This window comes from Physeter macrocephalus, chromosome 15 (genome assembly GCF_002837175.3).
Source record: "Physeter macrocephalus isolate SW-GA chromosome 15, ASM283717v5, whole genome shotgun sequence".
In the NCBI taxonomy this organism is placed as follows: domain Eukaryota; kingdom Metazoa; phylum Chordata; class Mammalia; order Artiodactyla; family Physeteridae; genus Physeter; species Physeter macrocephalus.
In genome coordinates this window covers 2,831,027-2,844,632 of record NC_041228.1, presented here as the reverse complement: position 1 = coordinate 2,844,632, position 13,606 = coordinate 2,831,027, and the positions used below count along the sequence as shown (strand labels likewise).

General features: G+C 39.7%; 1 protein-coding gene and 1 pseudogene across 6 annotated transcripts in view; one reads left to right on the top strand and one right to left on the bottom strand.

Moving 5' to 3' along the window:
- TRAPPC9 (trafficking protein particle complex subunit 9) overlaps positions 1-13,606 on the bottom strand; it is a 532,255-nt gene that overhangs the window by 494,008 nt on the left and 24,641 nt on the right. For 4 of the 6 annotated variants that reach the window (XM_055091306.1, XM_055091308.1, XM_055091309.1 and 1 more), the window contains exons 4-5: positions 11,670-11,798; positions 5,056-5,082 (exon numbers count right to left, since the gene is read on the bottom strand). In XM_055091306.1, the coding sequence (XP_054947281.1) occupies positions 5,056-5,082; positions 11,670-11,798 (156 nt within the window). The remainder of the gene's footprint in view (positions 1-5,055; positions 5,083-11,669; positions 11,799-13,606) is intronic. The other 2 variants (XM_055091307.1, XM_055091311.1) reach the window with 1 other exon arrangement.
- Positions 1,910-2,311, top strand: LOC112066407 (60S ribosomal protein L31-like; annotated as a pseudogene).

Genomic DNA, 13,606 nt, shown 5'->3' with positions numbered 1-13,606 from the left:
ATCAACAGATGAATGGATAAAGAAGATGTGGCACATATATACAATGGAATATTACTCAACCATAAAAAGAAACGAAATTGAGTTATCTGTAGTGAGGTGGATGGACCTAGAGTCTGTCATACAGAGTGAAGTAAGTCAGAAAGAGAAAAAGAAATACCGTATGCTAACACATATATATGGAATCAAAAAAAAAAAAAGGTTCTGAAGAACCTAGGGGCAGGACAGGAAGAAAGACTTAAAGACGCAGACGTAGAGAATTGACTTGAGGACATGGGGAGGGGGAAGGGTAAGCTGGGACAAAGTGTGAGAGTGGCATTGACGTATGTACACTACCAAATGTAAGTGGGGAGCAGCTGTGTAGCACAGGTAGATCAGCTCGGTGCTTTGTATCCAACTAGAGGGGTTGGATAGGGAGGGTGGGAGGGAGACACAAGAGGGAGTAGATATGGGGATATACATATGCACTTAGCTGATTCCCTTTGTTATACAGCGGAAGCTAACACAAGACTGTAAAGTAATTATACTCCAATAAAGATATATTTTTTTAAATGGATAAAGGATGTGAAAAGACATTTTTCAAGGCAAATGTACAAATGGCCAATAACCACAATGAAAAAGATGCTCGAGGCCTTCCCTGGTGGTGCTGCTTAAGAATCTGCCTGGCAACACAGGGGACACGGGTTCAAGCCCTGGTCCGGGAAGATTCCACATGCCCAGAGCAACTAAGCCTGTGCGCCACAGCTACTGAGCCTGCACTCTAGAGCCCCTGAGCCACAACTACTGAGCCTGTGTGTCACAACTACTGAAGCCAACGCACCTAGAGCCCGTGCTCTGCAACAAGAGAAGCCACCACAATGAGAAGTCCGCACACAGCAACAAAGAGTAGCTCCCACTCGCCGCAGCTAGAAAAAGCCTGCAGGCAGCAACGAAGACCCAACGCAGCCAGAGATAAATAAATAAATAAAGTAATTTTTTTAAAAAGAAAAGGAAAAAGAAAAAGATGCTCAATGTCAATAGCTATAAGGGAAATCAAATCAAAACTACAAGGAGGCGGAGAAAACCATAATTTGAAAAGATACACGCACCCCTATGTTCATTGCTGCACTATTTACAATAGCCCGGACATGGAAACAACCTAAATGTCCCTCAACAGAGAATGGATAAAGAAGAGATGGTACATACAGACAACGGAATATTACTCAGCCGTAAAAAAAGAACGTAATAATGCCACTTGCAGCCACGTGGATGGACCTAGAGACTGTGATACTGAGTAAAATGAGACACAGAAAGACAAATATCATATGATATTGCTTATATGTGGAATCTAAAAAAAGGGTACAAATGAACTTATTTACAAAACAGAAGTAGAGTCACAGATGTAGAAAACAAACTTATGGTTACCAGGGGATGGTGGGGGAGGGATAAATTGGGAGATTGGGATTGACATATACACACTACTATATATATAAAATAGATAACTAAGAAGAACTATACTCAATACTCCGTAATGGCCTATATGGGAAAAGAATCTTAAAAAAAGAGTGGATATATGTATATGCGTAACTGATTCACTTTGCTGTATACCCGAAACTAACACAACATTGTAAATCAACTATACTCCAATAAAAATTTTTTAAAAAGAAAAAAATATATATATTATGGCAAACTTTTATGATATTTTAACATTAGTAAATGTACACAAATACTTACAAATACAAATAAAAATTCTATTTCCATTCTAAACAACAACCAAAAAAAAAACTACAAGGAGAAACCACTTCACCCTCACTAGAACAGCTATAATCAAAAAGATGATAACACCCCGACCTGGGGCTCCAGGAGCCCCGAGGGCAGTTGCATAGGCCGGCTGAGAGGGAGGACTTGGCTTGGCTTTGTCCCAATCCACTCTGAGCCTTCTCATCGACTGGGTTTAGATGGCTCCAGCAAAGAAGGGTGGCAAGAAGAAGTGCCAGTCTGCCGTCAACAAGGTATGACCAGAAAATACACTCTCAATGTTCACAAGAGCATCCCTGGAGTGGGTTTCAAGAAGCGTGCCCCTCCAGCACTCAGAGAAATCCGGAAATTTGCCGTGAAGGAGGTGGGAATTCCAGATGTGCGCACTGACACCAGGCTCAACAGAACTGTCTGGGCCAAAGGAATAAGGAATGTCCCGTATTGTATCCATGTGCAGTTGTCCAGAAAACATAATGAAGATTAAGATGCACCAAACAAGCTCTGTACATTGGTTACCTATGTACCTGTCACCATTATCAAAAACCTAAAGACAGTTAATGTGGATGAGAACTGTTGATTGTTAAGTAAAGTTACAGAACTGTCAAAAAAAAAGAAAAGTTAATAACAAGCATTGATGAGGACATCGAGAAATTGGAACTCTCATACACTGCTGCTGAGAAAGTAAAAGAGCACAACCACTTTGGAAAACAATCTGGCAGTTCCTCAAATAGTTAAACATTTAGTTACCGTATGACCCTGTAATTCTAATTCCTAGGCATATACATAAGAGAACTGAAAACGTATGTCCACATAAAAACATATATGAATGTTAGCAGCACCATTACTCATGACAGCCAAAAAGTAGAAACAACCCAAATGTCCATCAGCTGATGAAGGGGTAAACAAAAAGTGGTCTATCCATATGGTGAAATATTATTCAGCAAAAACAAAACATGAAGTACTGATCCGTGATACAACACGGAGAAACCTTGAAAACATTATGCTAAGTGAAAGAAGTTGGTCATAAAAGACTACAAGTTGTATGATTCCATTTATACGAAATGTCCAGAACAGGCAAATCCAGAGACAGAAGAGTGGTTGCCTGGGGCTGGGGAAGGATGGGGGAAATGGGTGGTGACTGATAATCTGTATGGGGCTTCTTGCTGGGGTGATGAAAATGTCCCAGATTGATGGTGACACACAACTCTGGTCATAGAGTAAAAACCTCTGTATATTTTAATGGGTAAATTGTATTAAAACTGTTAAGAAACAAAAGCACCTCGGACCAGTGCCTTCACGTAGTAAGTGCAAATTGCTAACTTTCAATTATAGGAAGAAGAAACGCCCGTCAATATTAAAATGGGAAAAGCAAATTTGAGTTAACTGAAATTGGACAAAAGATCACTTCACTTGAAACAGCTGTTGAATGAACACGCAATATTCAGAAATGACAATAAACAACAGTGTGACACCAAGAAGCGTTCTGTTTCAAATGCCCATCAAGGGCTCGGAAGCTGAGCTGCTAGAAATGACTGGAGAAGTTCTTCCCCACCTCCGCACCAAACAACCAAAGATGGTCAAACTCCTCCTCTGGCCTTTGAAATGGTTGTGGGGAGAGCAGGCAGGAAAAACTCTGAAACAGCTGCCTTCAAATAATTTATCCATTTAAAGTTCAAAAATAAAATGAAAGTGATACAATTTCGGGCTGGGTTTTCTGTAGAGCCGAACAATTTTGCCACCCCCGAGAGAACACTAGCAGAGACTAAGGAGAGTCACAGCACACTGCTCCCAGGAGTCGTGAAGTGATTCCCCACCAACACATGTGCCAGGGTTTAAAGGGCAGAGAAGAAAAGACTAATGTCTGAAAGGCAGATGAGACGTTGGCAAGTGAAGAGAAGGCTGCGGCCAGCCCTGGGACAAGCCCTGTGAGCAGAGGCTAGAAGGGCTCCAGGCGAACTGGGTGTGTGTGGTGGGGGGTGGGGGGCCAGAATCTCAACTCTCCCCTTGCTCTCCCTCACGGAAGAAGATAGAGTCTGCACGCTTCTCACTTGGAACCGTGATAGAGGGCATCCTGGGATGCCAAACCCTGGCTCTGCGTCCTTTCCTGCCAGCCTCACCCTCTCCCTGAACAATAGCCCCACAGAACCGCCCTGACTTTACTCCCAGCACTCGAAACTCAATTTCAGCTCTATACAACCTTAATTTGAAAAGTTTCAGAAATAAAAAGTATTATATTCTTTTTTCAATCTCAACATATGACTGATTTTTCTGACAGCTCTAAGCTACTTCTACTTGGTAAAGCACCTAATTCTCCTGCAAGTGAATCCCGTACTTTCCATCAGGCATAACTAGCCAGTCTGGGCTCGATAACTTCTATTGCTCAAATACCAATACATCTAACACTGATTTCATCGTTCATCAGTTTTGGACGGGAGGTGAGGGAGTATCATTCAGTTCCCCAGCCCACTCTCAACTGCTTTCTCATCAGCAACTCAGGTCTCCTAAAAACAAAGCAAAACATTTGTTTTCCTTCCTCTAGGAAGGAAAACACTTTCCACAAGCTCCATCAGGAAACATCAGCCTAGAGAAAGAATGCAACACAAATGTTAAAACAAAAATCTACAAACCTGAAGCAATTTCATTTCAAAATCAAGATACACAATGAGATGAAAGTAAATGTGTTGGTCACAAAGCATGTGTAAGCATGACCATCTGATTTCCATCCTTCAAAGGAAGGGAGGTTTTTCATTTATTATTATTATTATTCTTTGTCATTGTCCGATTAAGGCAGAAAACAATAGAGCTCATTATGAAATAATTAAGCACTGCAATAAAAGAGATTATTGCTGTATTAATTACAGAAGGCATTAAGAGGTGAAAGGAAAACCCACCTCTGTAAAAAATGCAAAATGTCTTTCCCTGTTAAGAACACACATACAAAATGCAACAAAGAATTCAAATTCACATTGAGAGGAGCATAAGCCACAGAATCAGAGCAAAGTCATTACTATAAGTAAATTCAAAATTAACTGGACAGGCATGCTCAATGCATTCAGAGAATTTTAAAGGCACACTGCAAATCATTCACTTAACCATGCTAGAGGAAGAATTTCCCTCTTCAATAAACAACATAAATCAATAGGGTGCCCCATGAAACAAGGAACAAACAACAATCAGGTTTGTAACAGTTCTGATTTAAAGTTACTTAAATCAGTATGTTCCAAAGATCATAATCCAGAAATTTTAACCATTCATTCACACCACCATGAAACAAGCACTTAAAAAAATAACCAAAAGAAACTAAGCACATAGATCATGTACCTGGATCAATGAGAACTTCTTGTGCCCCTGGAAGAAAGAACAGATTATGGTCTTTTATTTGAAAAACAAAACTACTTTTAAAGATAACTGCTAAATCACATTTCATAATTCACATAGCCTCAAAAAATCTGAGACACTTGTATCTGATCAGAAAAGCAATTCTGAGTAACAGTATGTTACAATTCAGTGCCTTTATGCTTTAGAAGGAAAAAAAGAAAAGAAAAACTATTTCTCATATCCTGCACAAACTGTAAAGTGCTTCCCTATCTCTCTCCCTTCCCACTTTCCAAGCTTATGCTCCCTAACTCTTCTGAAACAAGTATGAGAATTTCTTATTCCCACAAATAAGCCAAGTGACAGAAGAATATCAATTTATTTGTATAAATATACGCCCACACCTTGGCCTGGAGAAGAAAGGTATCAGAAGGCTATATGGAACTTATTTCTCCTTCCTAAAATCACACGCATGCATGCGCGCGCGCGCGTGCACACGCACACACACACACACACACACACACACCTTCACACAGACACAGACACACACTGATTTACTGGACATTTCACAAGCTAAGGATTTCCAACTTCTAGAAGGTAGCTCTGTAGTTAGTTTACAACACAAAACAGTTAACTTCATTATTATCAAGAAGCTTTTGAAAGCCTTGATCATCTATTAAACCATCCAAATATCAACGAGACCCAATTAGCCTTCTCTATAGAATGTAATTTCCCATGATGGCAAAACATACCCTAAGAGGAATTGGGTTCAAGAGTCCTGCTTATCATTAGCTATGATCATTTTTAAACATGTTAACAAGATTCAGAAAGGTATGTCCCGGGGCTTCCCTGGTGGTGCAGTGGTTGAGAGTCTGCCTGCCAATGCAGGGTACACGGGTTCGTGCCCCGGTCCGGGTGGATCCCACATGCCACGGAGCGGCTGGGCCTTTGAGCCATGGCCGCCGGGCCTGCGCGTCCGGAGCCTGTGCTCCGCAACGGGAGAGGCCACGGCAGTGAGAGGCCCGCGCCCCGCAAAAAAAAAAAAAAAAAAAAAAAAAAAAGATGGCTTCATACAAAACAATAGCTAAGGGTTTGAGCTCTTTTGAGATAACCACTGTGCTAAACACTTTACATAATTTCTTATTCTCACAATTCTACGAAGCAGATATTAGCGTCCCTATTTTACAGACAAGGGAAAAACTCAGAAAGAACTGACTCAAGTTCGCATGGCTAAGTGGTAGCATGTGCATTCAAACCCAAGTCAAAAAACTACGCTCCTTCATACAGCAACCAAATCACCTCCCACTAATTAACACACAGCAGTGGGTTCAATACTCAGGGAGTTCAATACATTTTTCAGCTTTAAGGTGCTCCAGGGACCACTTCTATCTGTTTCATAAAATCATGGCTCACTGGTTTCTAATACTGGAAGAAAAGTACAATTTCGCCATTGTTTGCACAGCAAGTCTGAAATTTTCACACTGAGATGACAGAATAAAGATAAGATATAACTAGAATAATTTGTCCAGGTATCCAGACATAATGGACATTGTGCTATCCTGAAGCATTAAACAAAGAAGTCAAATTAAAGGAACGTGGGTTAAGTCTTCTTCCACAAACAAGAAAATTAAGACTTTTAAAAGGTGCAACAGCGCCACCTATGGCCAAAAAGGCTGTCCAGGTTGCTGTAAAAGATACAACACAAAAATTGCCTATATAATAAGAAACGATCAGTAAGGGTTTTAAAAATAGGATGCTCAGAGCCTATAACTAAAAGCTTATCTAGCTCATAACTGAATTCTGCTTCAGGGAAGGGAGTGGTATTCAGTATGTAATCTAAAATTGTTAAGACTCCTGAATATAAACAAAAGACATAGGCTCATGGAAACTAATCTTAGAAGAAGGAATCCAGTCCAGCCTCTTCATTTTACAGACAGGGAGACTGAGACCCAGGATCCATCCTTCTAGCAATCAGCAGCAAAGCTCTCCTAGTCCTTTTGTTTTACACTAGTTAGCTGTAGTAGCTCTATATTCATAGAAGTCATGTCTGCATGTTTCCAACAGTAGGTAATCTGTGTCTTGCAAAATACTTCCCAAAGAGCATTTAACTACAAATCATACAATTTTGTTGAAATACAACACTTATATATTAAAATAAAGAGGGAGGGGATATGGGGATATATGTATACATATAGCTGATTCACTTTGTTATGCAGCAGAAACTAACAGAACATTGTAAAGCAATTATACTCCAATAAAGATGTTAAAAAATAAAAAATTTTTAAAATTTTAAAATAATTAAAAATAATAAATAAATAAAATAGCATGAGCTCCACTTTTATTCCCTCTATAAAGGAAAAGTGACAGGTGTCAAATCAACGTTTTGATTATTTACCTCCCCCAGCAGCAGAAATACCTGCTCAATCAAAAAAAGCAGCATTCTCCTAGCATCAACAAGGCAATTCCTTAAAAGATAACGTTCCGTCTTTATCTTGTAAGAGGACACATGACCCACCGCCATGATGACGCTCAGATCTGGATTGTGTAAACTATCAACACGTCATTAAATGTACAGCTCTCTTGTCTCAAAAAACTCATATACCTGTGTCTTGACTTCTAACAGGCAGAATTGTTCTCAGAGCTTTCTGAGATGCTCTTCCCAAGTTTTATAAAATCCTCAAATTTGGCTTGAATAAAATTTTCCATTTTCTTTCTTAAAAAATAAATAAAACCTATTAAGGGTGCAGGAAAAAAATCAAAACTTTCTTCAATCACAAAAGAGATAAGCTTATTCTCTGAAAATAATCAATACTTATTTTTCTAAATGTAAAGGCTGTGGTCAAATTCCTAGCAATTTAAAGGCTCTAGTGGATGATTACAAGGCAATATGAATTCTGAGTTGTAAAAATATACATTCTGTACAAATAATCTTCAAGTTCTTCAGCTGAAGACAATTTAGCTAGTCCCTATCTTACTAGGATGACACTCTCATCAAAACTTCATACTGGGGCTTCCCTGGTGGTGCAGTGGTTGAGAATCTGCCTGCCGATGCAAGGGACACGGGTTCGTGCCCCGGTCCGGGAGGATCCCACATGCCGCGGAGCAGCTGGGCCCGTGAGCCATGGCCGCTGAGCCTGCGCGTCCGGAGTCTGTGCTCCGCAACGGGAGAGGCCACAACAGTGCAAGGCCTGCGAACCATAAAAAACAAAAACAAAAAAAAAAACTTCATACTGCATTTTAAAAAAGTAACCGAATCCTTATCACTTTAAGTCATACTCATATATATCATACGTATATACACACTGAATATGCATCAGAAATAAACCACCCTCTTCAGTATTCAGAGCTGATCCTTCTAAACTATCTGTCATTGTGACAGCAAATTTTTACTGAGAATCTCTTGGATGCTTTGTGCAAGGTATCTAACTCACAGTCAGACTAGGTAAATAACATTATTCAAATTTCACAAATGAGGAGATATATACTTAAACCATAAAAACCAACTTAACATATTCATCATAAGGAAAGAAAAGAGTAAAGATTTTTACTTTCTCTCAAGTTTCACTGGCTTAATCTTTTCTTCCGTACTAAAGACTACATAAAAGCAGTTCAGTCTTTATAACTTTTTCTCTCGACAAGCCTCACTAGAGAACAACCAGCGGTAAGTCATTAGCAATGGTTGGATTTTCAAAGCTCACTTCTCTTTTGCACTGTAATCATTTTTTATGTTTTTTTTAGTGCTTCCGGAGATAAAATAAAAAATACTAACTTTTTAGGTCATTAGCTGAGAATAAAACATTTGTGAAAATGTACAATGTTAATCTATGCCACTCTGTCTCATATTCTCACTGATACCTCTTCTTTTAAGGCCTCATCAGGTTGAGATCACTAAAATCAGTCATTTATGAACTCACAGGAGTTTGGGAAACCAGTCAACGGGAGGCTGATTAGAGGAGCAATTAAGGATGCATACTGTGCAGTCACCCCAGCCTGGTTCCGGCCCCGAGTCTGCCGCTGCCAGTTGCGTGATTTGGGGCAAGTTACCCCATCTCTTTAAACCTCAATCCCTCACCTGCGAAAAGGAGTTACTGATAACTACCCTCAAACACCTGCTATGAGGTAAAACGTAAGGAAAGCATTTAGCACAGCCCGGCCTAGGGTAGATGCCAAATCATTCATAGCTATTTCAATAATTAGGGATGATAATGCTTACTATTAATAAATTAAGCTAGTCCAAAAAGTACAAATAACCATAAAGGAGAAATATTTGTAAGTCAATAAGCATTTCCTTTTGGATTGATTGCAGAATGTCCCATTAATTTTTTAATAAACCAACTTTTGAATAACCTTGAATACTCTGAATACTAAGAAAGTGAAGTTTTTTTTAAAAATTTAAACAAAAGGAGAATTAAAGCAAAAAGACATAGGCATACAGAATTCTTTTTTGAAACTAAATTCAGTTTTAAGAGAGAGGAAAATTCCCTTTTCTCACAAGAAATCTTGAAAACTATGTAAAGGGAATCTGAGATGTCTAGAGTCTTTTAACACTATTCATGAATTCATATTACCAAGTCTTAAAACTACTTGACAATCAACAATAATAATATTGATAAAACTACTTGACAATCAACAATAATACTGATAATAATAATGGCTGCTAACATTTATCCAGCACCGGCTGGGACTGTTGTAGGTCCTTTATATGTGTATCTCATGCAGCCTTCACAAAAACCCTCCGAGGTAAGTACAATTATTATCTCCCCCACTTCACCGATAAGGAAGTTGAGGCACAGAGAGATTAAACTTGCTCCAGGTCACATGGGCATTAAATGACATCTGTAGCCTGCTATTTTGCTGGTGAGAAAGGAACCTGAGATATAAATTCAAGGGAGAATGTTAAATAATCAGTTTGTCTGGTCTTCACCTAAAAGAGTAGATACCATAAATTCCTGATGTGAGATGAGGCTGCGACTGCAAACTGACTAATCTTGAAATTAATATCCAAGATGAAGCAACATATATACTCATGATAGCAAATCTGTTCATGGCTCTGGACCCTTTAATGCCTGAAAGGTGGTAAAATCATATCCAATCTAAATGCCATCAGTGCTGCTCTTTCAGCTCTCATCCAAGCTTCACTGGATGTTCTCCACAGACTGTCTTCAACAGTAAAAAGTTCTCAAGTGTTTCACACTATGCACAGCTAAATAAAGACAGTTCTCTACTGCAGACGGAGCACTTTTTCAGGCTTAAAACTTTTTTTGCCTCTCTTCAGCAAGGGGAGAAAGTGATACATCACCCTAAAAAGGCTCCAGAGTCTCACTAATCACATGAGTAGAACAGTCTCAACACATTATAACTCTTCAAATAGCAGGGAAAGAATAAAATAAAACAACCTTCAACAAAAGGCACCGCCAGAGAGAGAGCAGACTTTCTTCTAAGGAGAAGATAAAACAGCTGTCACCTGTGTGTTGGATATTTTAGCACTTGGCCGCTGGCGCGAGGGGACAAGAGGACTTGAAGTGCTGGAATCTCATAGCAGAGACAGCAGTTACAACAACGCGGGATAAACACAGGTGGCGAGGACCGACGCGAGGCATCTCAAGTCAAAACTGAAGCCCAGGAAAGCAGGGAGCAGAGACATTCCAGTCTGAGGACTTTCTCTATCACTTCTCGGCCCGCTTTACTTTCCTCTCCAATAACTGAGACCCCACTAAAACCGTTAGCAACGGTCTGCTGAAGGATGATAAAACATCTTCAAGGACCACCAAAGATTCACCTAAGCAGTTCTACAAAGAGCGCACCCAGATTCAGACTGAGCGGCTACACTGACTGGCTCCCAGAGGTGGTCTCTGCAGTCTTTGCTGGTGACGGGGATGGTATAATTCAGGGGAAAAAGACATTGAAGGCATTTCCCCATCCAATACACATCAACGGCCGTGGGCCTTTCTCTTTGGGGGGAAAAAATCTGTAAAAATCTCATGGTTCAAAAAACACCTAGTAGTTTTGTGTATAGCCTTGATCTCTGCATTCTTTGTTATTATCTTCGTGACCTATGCGGTATGACAACTACATCCTGAACATTTAAGGCAAATTCATTTATTAAGGGTCAAAGGGGTCAAGTTCATTCAACAAGCATTTGTGGTTCTGCTCCTCCAAAGATGCATGTTTACTCTTCATAGGTGCTAACAAACATGAGCAAAACAAACTTCACGCATTAAGAGAATTTCATCAACCAGAAAAATAAGAAACAGCTCCCCGGGCCCTGAATTAGCTGTTAAAATTGACATCTGGGACTAACTTCACCAAATACACAGAAATTATGACAAGGACCCAGACAGAGAACTTCAAAGACAGCCTACCATGAAATTTTATGCAACTGGTCCAGAAATCAACCCATCATTGTAATCCATTAATATCATTTGATAAGACTCAATAAGATCAATACATATTCAACAGAATCAGACGACAATGTCTCACGTGCAGGATTTCTGACTCAGCAGATTTTATATTTTATTTAAACATTACTCAACCTTCACTCAGAGGGAACAGTAATAGATTACTCCTGCTTGCTTAAGGACTGTAACTGAGTCTAGGATGGAGGCAAGAGCAGAGCTTACCTGGTCGATGTCTGTTGGCTGCTTCAGCAGGAAGTGAGCTACCCTGGAACCTTCGAGCTCCAGTTTTACCACCAGTTCCACCAGGATAGTGATAGATGACAGAAGCTGAACATAACCCTTCAAGGGCAGCTGAGCATTAAAATAAAAGTTCAATTAATAAAGTTAGTGAAAAATAAAATTAAAAAAAATAAAGTTAGTGGCCCATCCTTAGCAAAAATTGCAGTGACTAAGAATGATTTGAACGGCTTGATGATGTGGAAATGCCAATTTTTCCACAAAACAGAGATCAAACCTACAGATCACTGGTTTTGTTACAAACAGGAACATGGCCCCTACTATGTTTTGCAGGCCCGTGTCAAAGCTGGCAGAGCAGAAAACTCTCGTGATGTTCAACGTTTCTCTGAGGAGCTGAGCACATGTAAGGCAGGCTGTTCATTCACTCATTTAACCAACAGTTTAGTTCACACTGTGTGGCAGGCTCTGTGCCAGATGCTGACACTGCAGACAGATGTAGAAGTGCCCTGGATTGAAAATATTTTTAAAATCATACCACCGTAAGAAGGACCAGAATACCTATCCCCATCATTCACCCTGAATGCATCTATCCCTTTTCGAGCAAACACCTAGCAGGCCTGTCTCCTTCTCAAAGGCAGCCACACTGAGTTGCGGCAACTTTTCATTCTTCTATCACTGGCAGTTAAACCCTAAGAAGCTTGGGCTATGCTACTCGCCTCACAAGTTGTGCTGCAGTGTTCATCTTTACCCAATACCTCAGTGGTTCTCAAACTTTTTGGTCTTAGAACTCCTTCACGCTGAAAAATCACTAAGGACCACAATAAAGAGCGCTTTTTTTGTGCAGGTTACATCTACAGATATTTACCATATTCGAAAAGAGAACTATAAGAGGATTTAAATATTTACGTGTTCCTTCCTTTTAAAACAATAAGTCCATTACATGTTAAACTTTTTTTTAATATCTTTATTGGAATATAATTGCTTCACAATGTTGCGTTAGTTTCTGCTAACAAAGTGAATCAGCTATATGCATGTGTATATCCCCATATCCCCTCCCTCTTGCGTCTCCCTCCCACCCTCCCTATCCCACCCTTCTATGTGGTCGCAAAGCACCAAGCTTATCTCCCTGTGCTATGCAGCTGCTTCCCACTAGCTACCTATTTTACATTTGGTAGTGTACATACGTCAATGTTATTCTCTCACTTCGCCCCAGCTTACCCTTCCCCCTCTAAGTTTCCTCAAGTCTACTCTCTACGTCTGCGTCTTTATCCTGTCCTGCCCCTAGGTTCATAAGAACCATTTTTTTTTAAGATTCCATATACATGTGTTAACATACGGTATTTCTTTTTCTCTTTCTGACTTACTTCACTATGACAGACTCTAGGTTCCTCCACCTAACTACAAATAACTCAATTTCATTTCTTTTTATGGTTGAGTAGTATTCCATTGTATATATGTACCACACCTTTATCCATTCATCTGTCAATGGAGAGTTAGGTGGCTTCCATGTCCTGGTTATTGTAAATAGTGCTGTAATGAACACTGTGGTACATGACTCTTTTTGAATTATGGTCTTATCAGGGTATATGCCCAGTAGTGGGATTGCTGGGTCATATGGTAGTTCTATTTTTAGTTTTCTAAGGAACCTCCATACCGTTCTCCATAGTGGCTGCATCAATTAACATTCCCACCAACAGTGCAAGAGGGTTCCCTTTTCTCCACACCCTCTTCAGCATTTATTGTTCGTAGATTTTTTTTTTTTTTTGCTTTTATAGTCTGTTGCTCTTTTTTTTTAAAAACATCTTTATTGGAGTATAACTGTTTTACAATGGTGTGTTAGTTTCTGCTTTACAACAAAGTGAATCAGTTATACATATACATATGTACCCATATCTCTTCCCTCTTGTGTCTCCCTCCCTCCC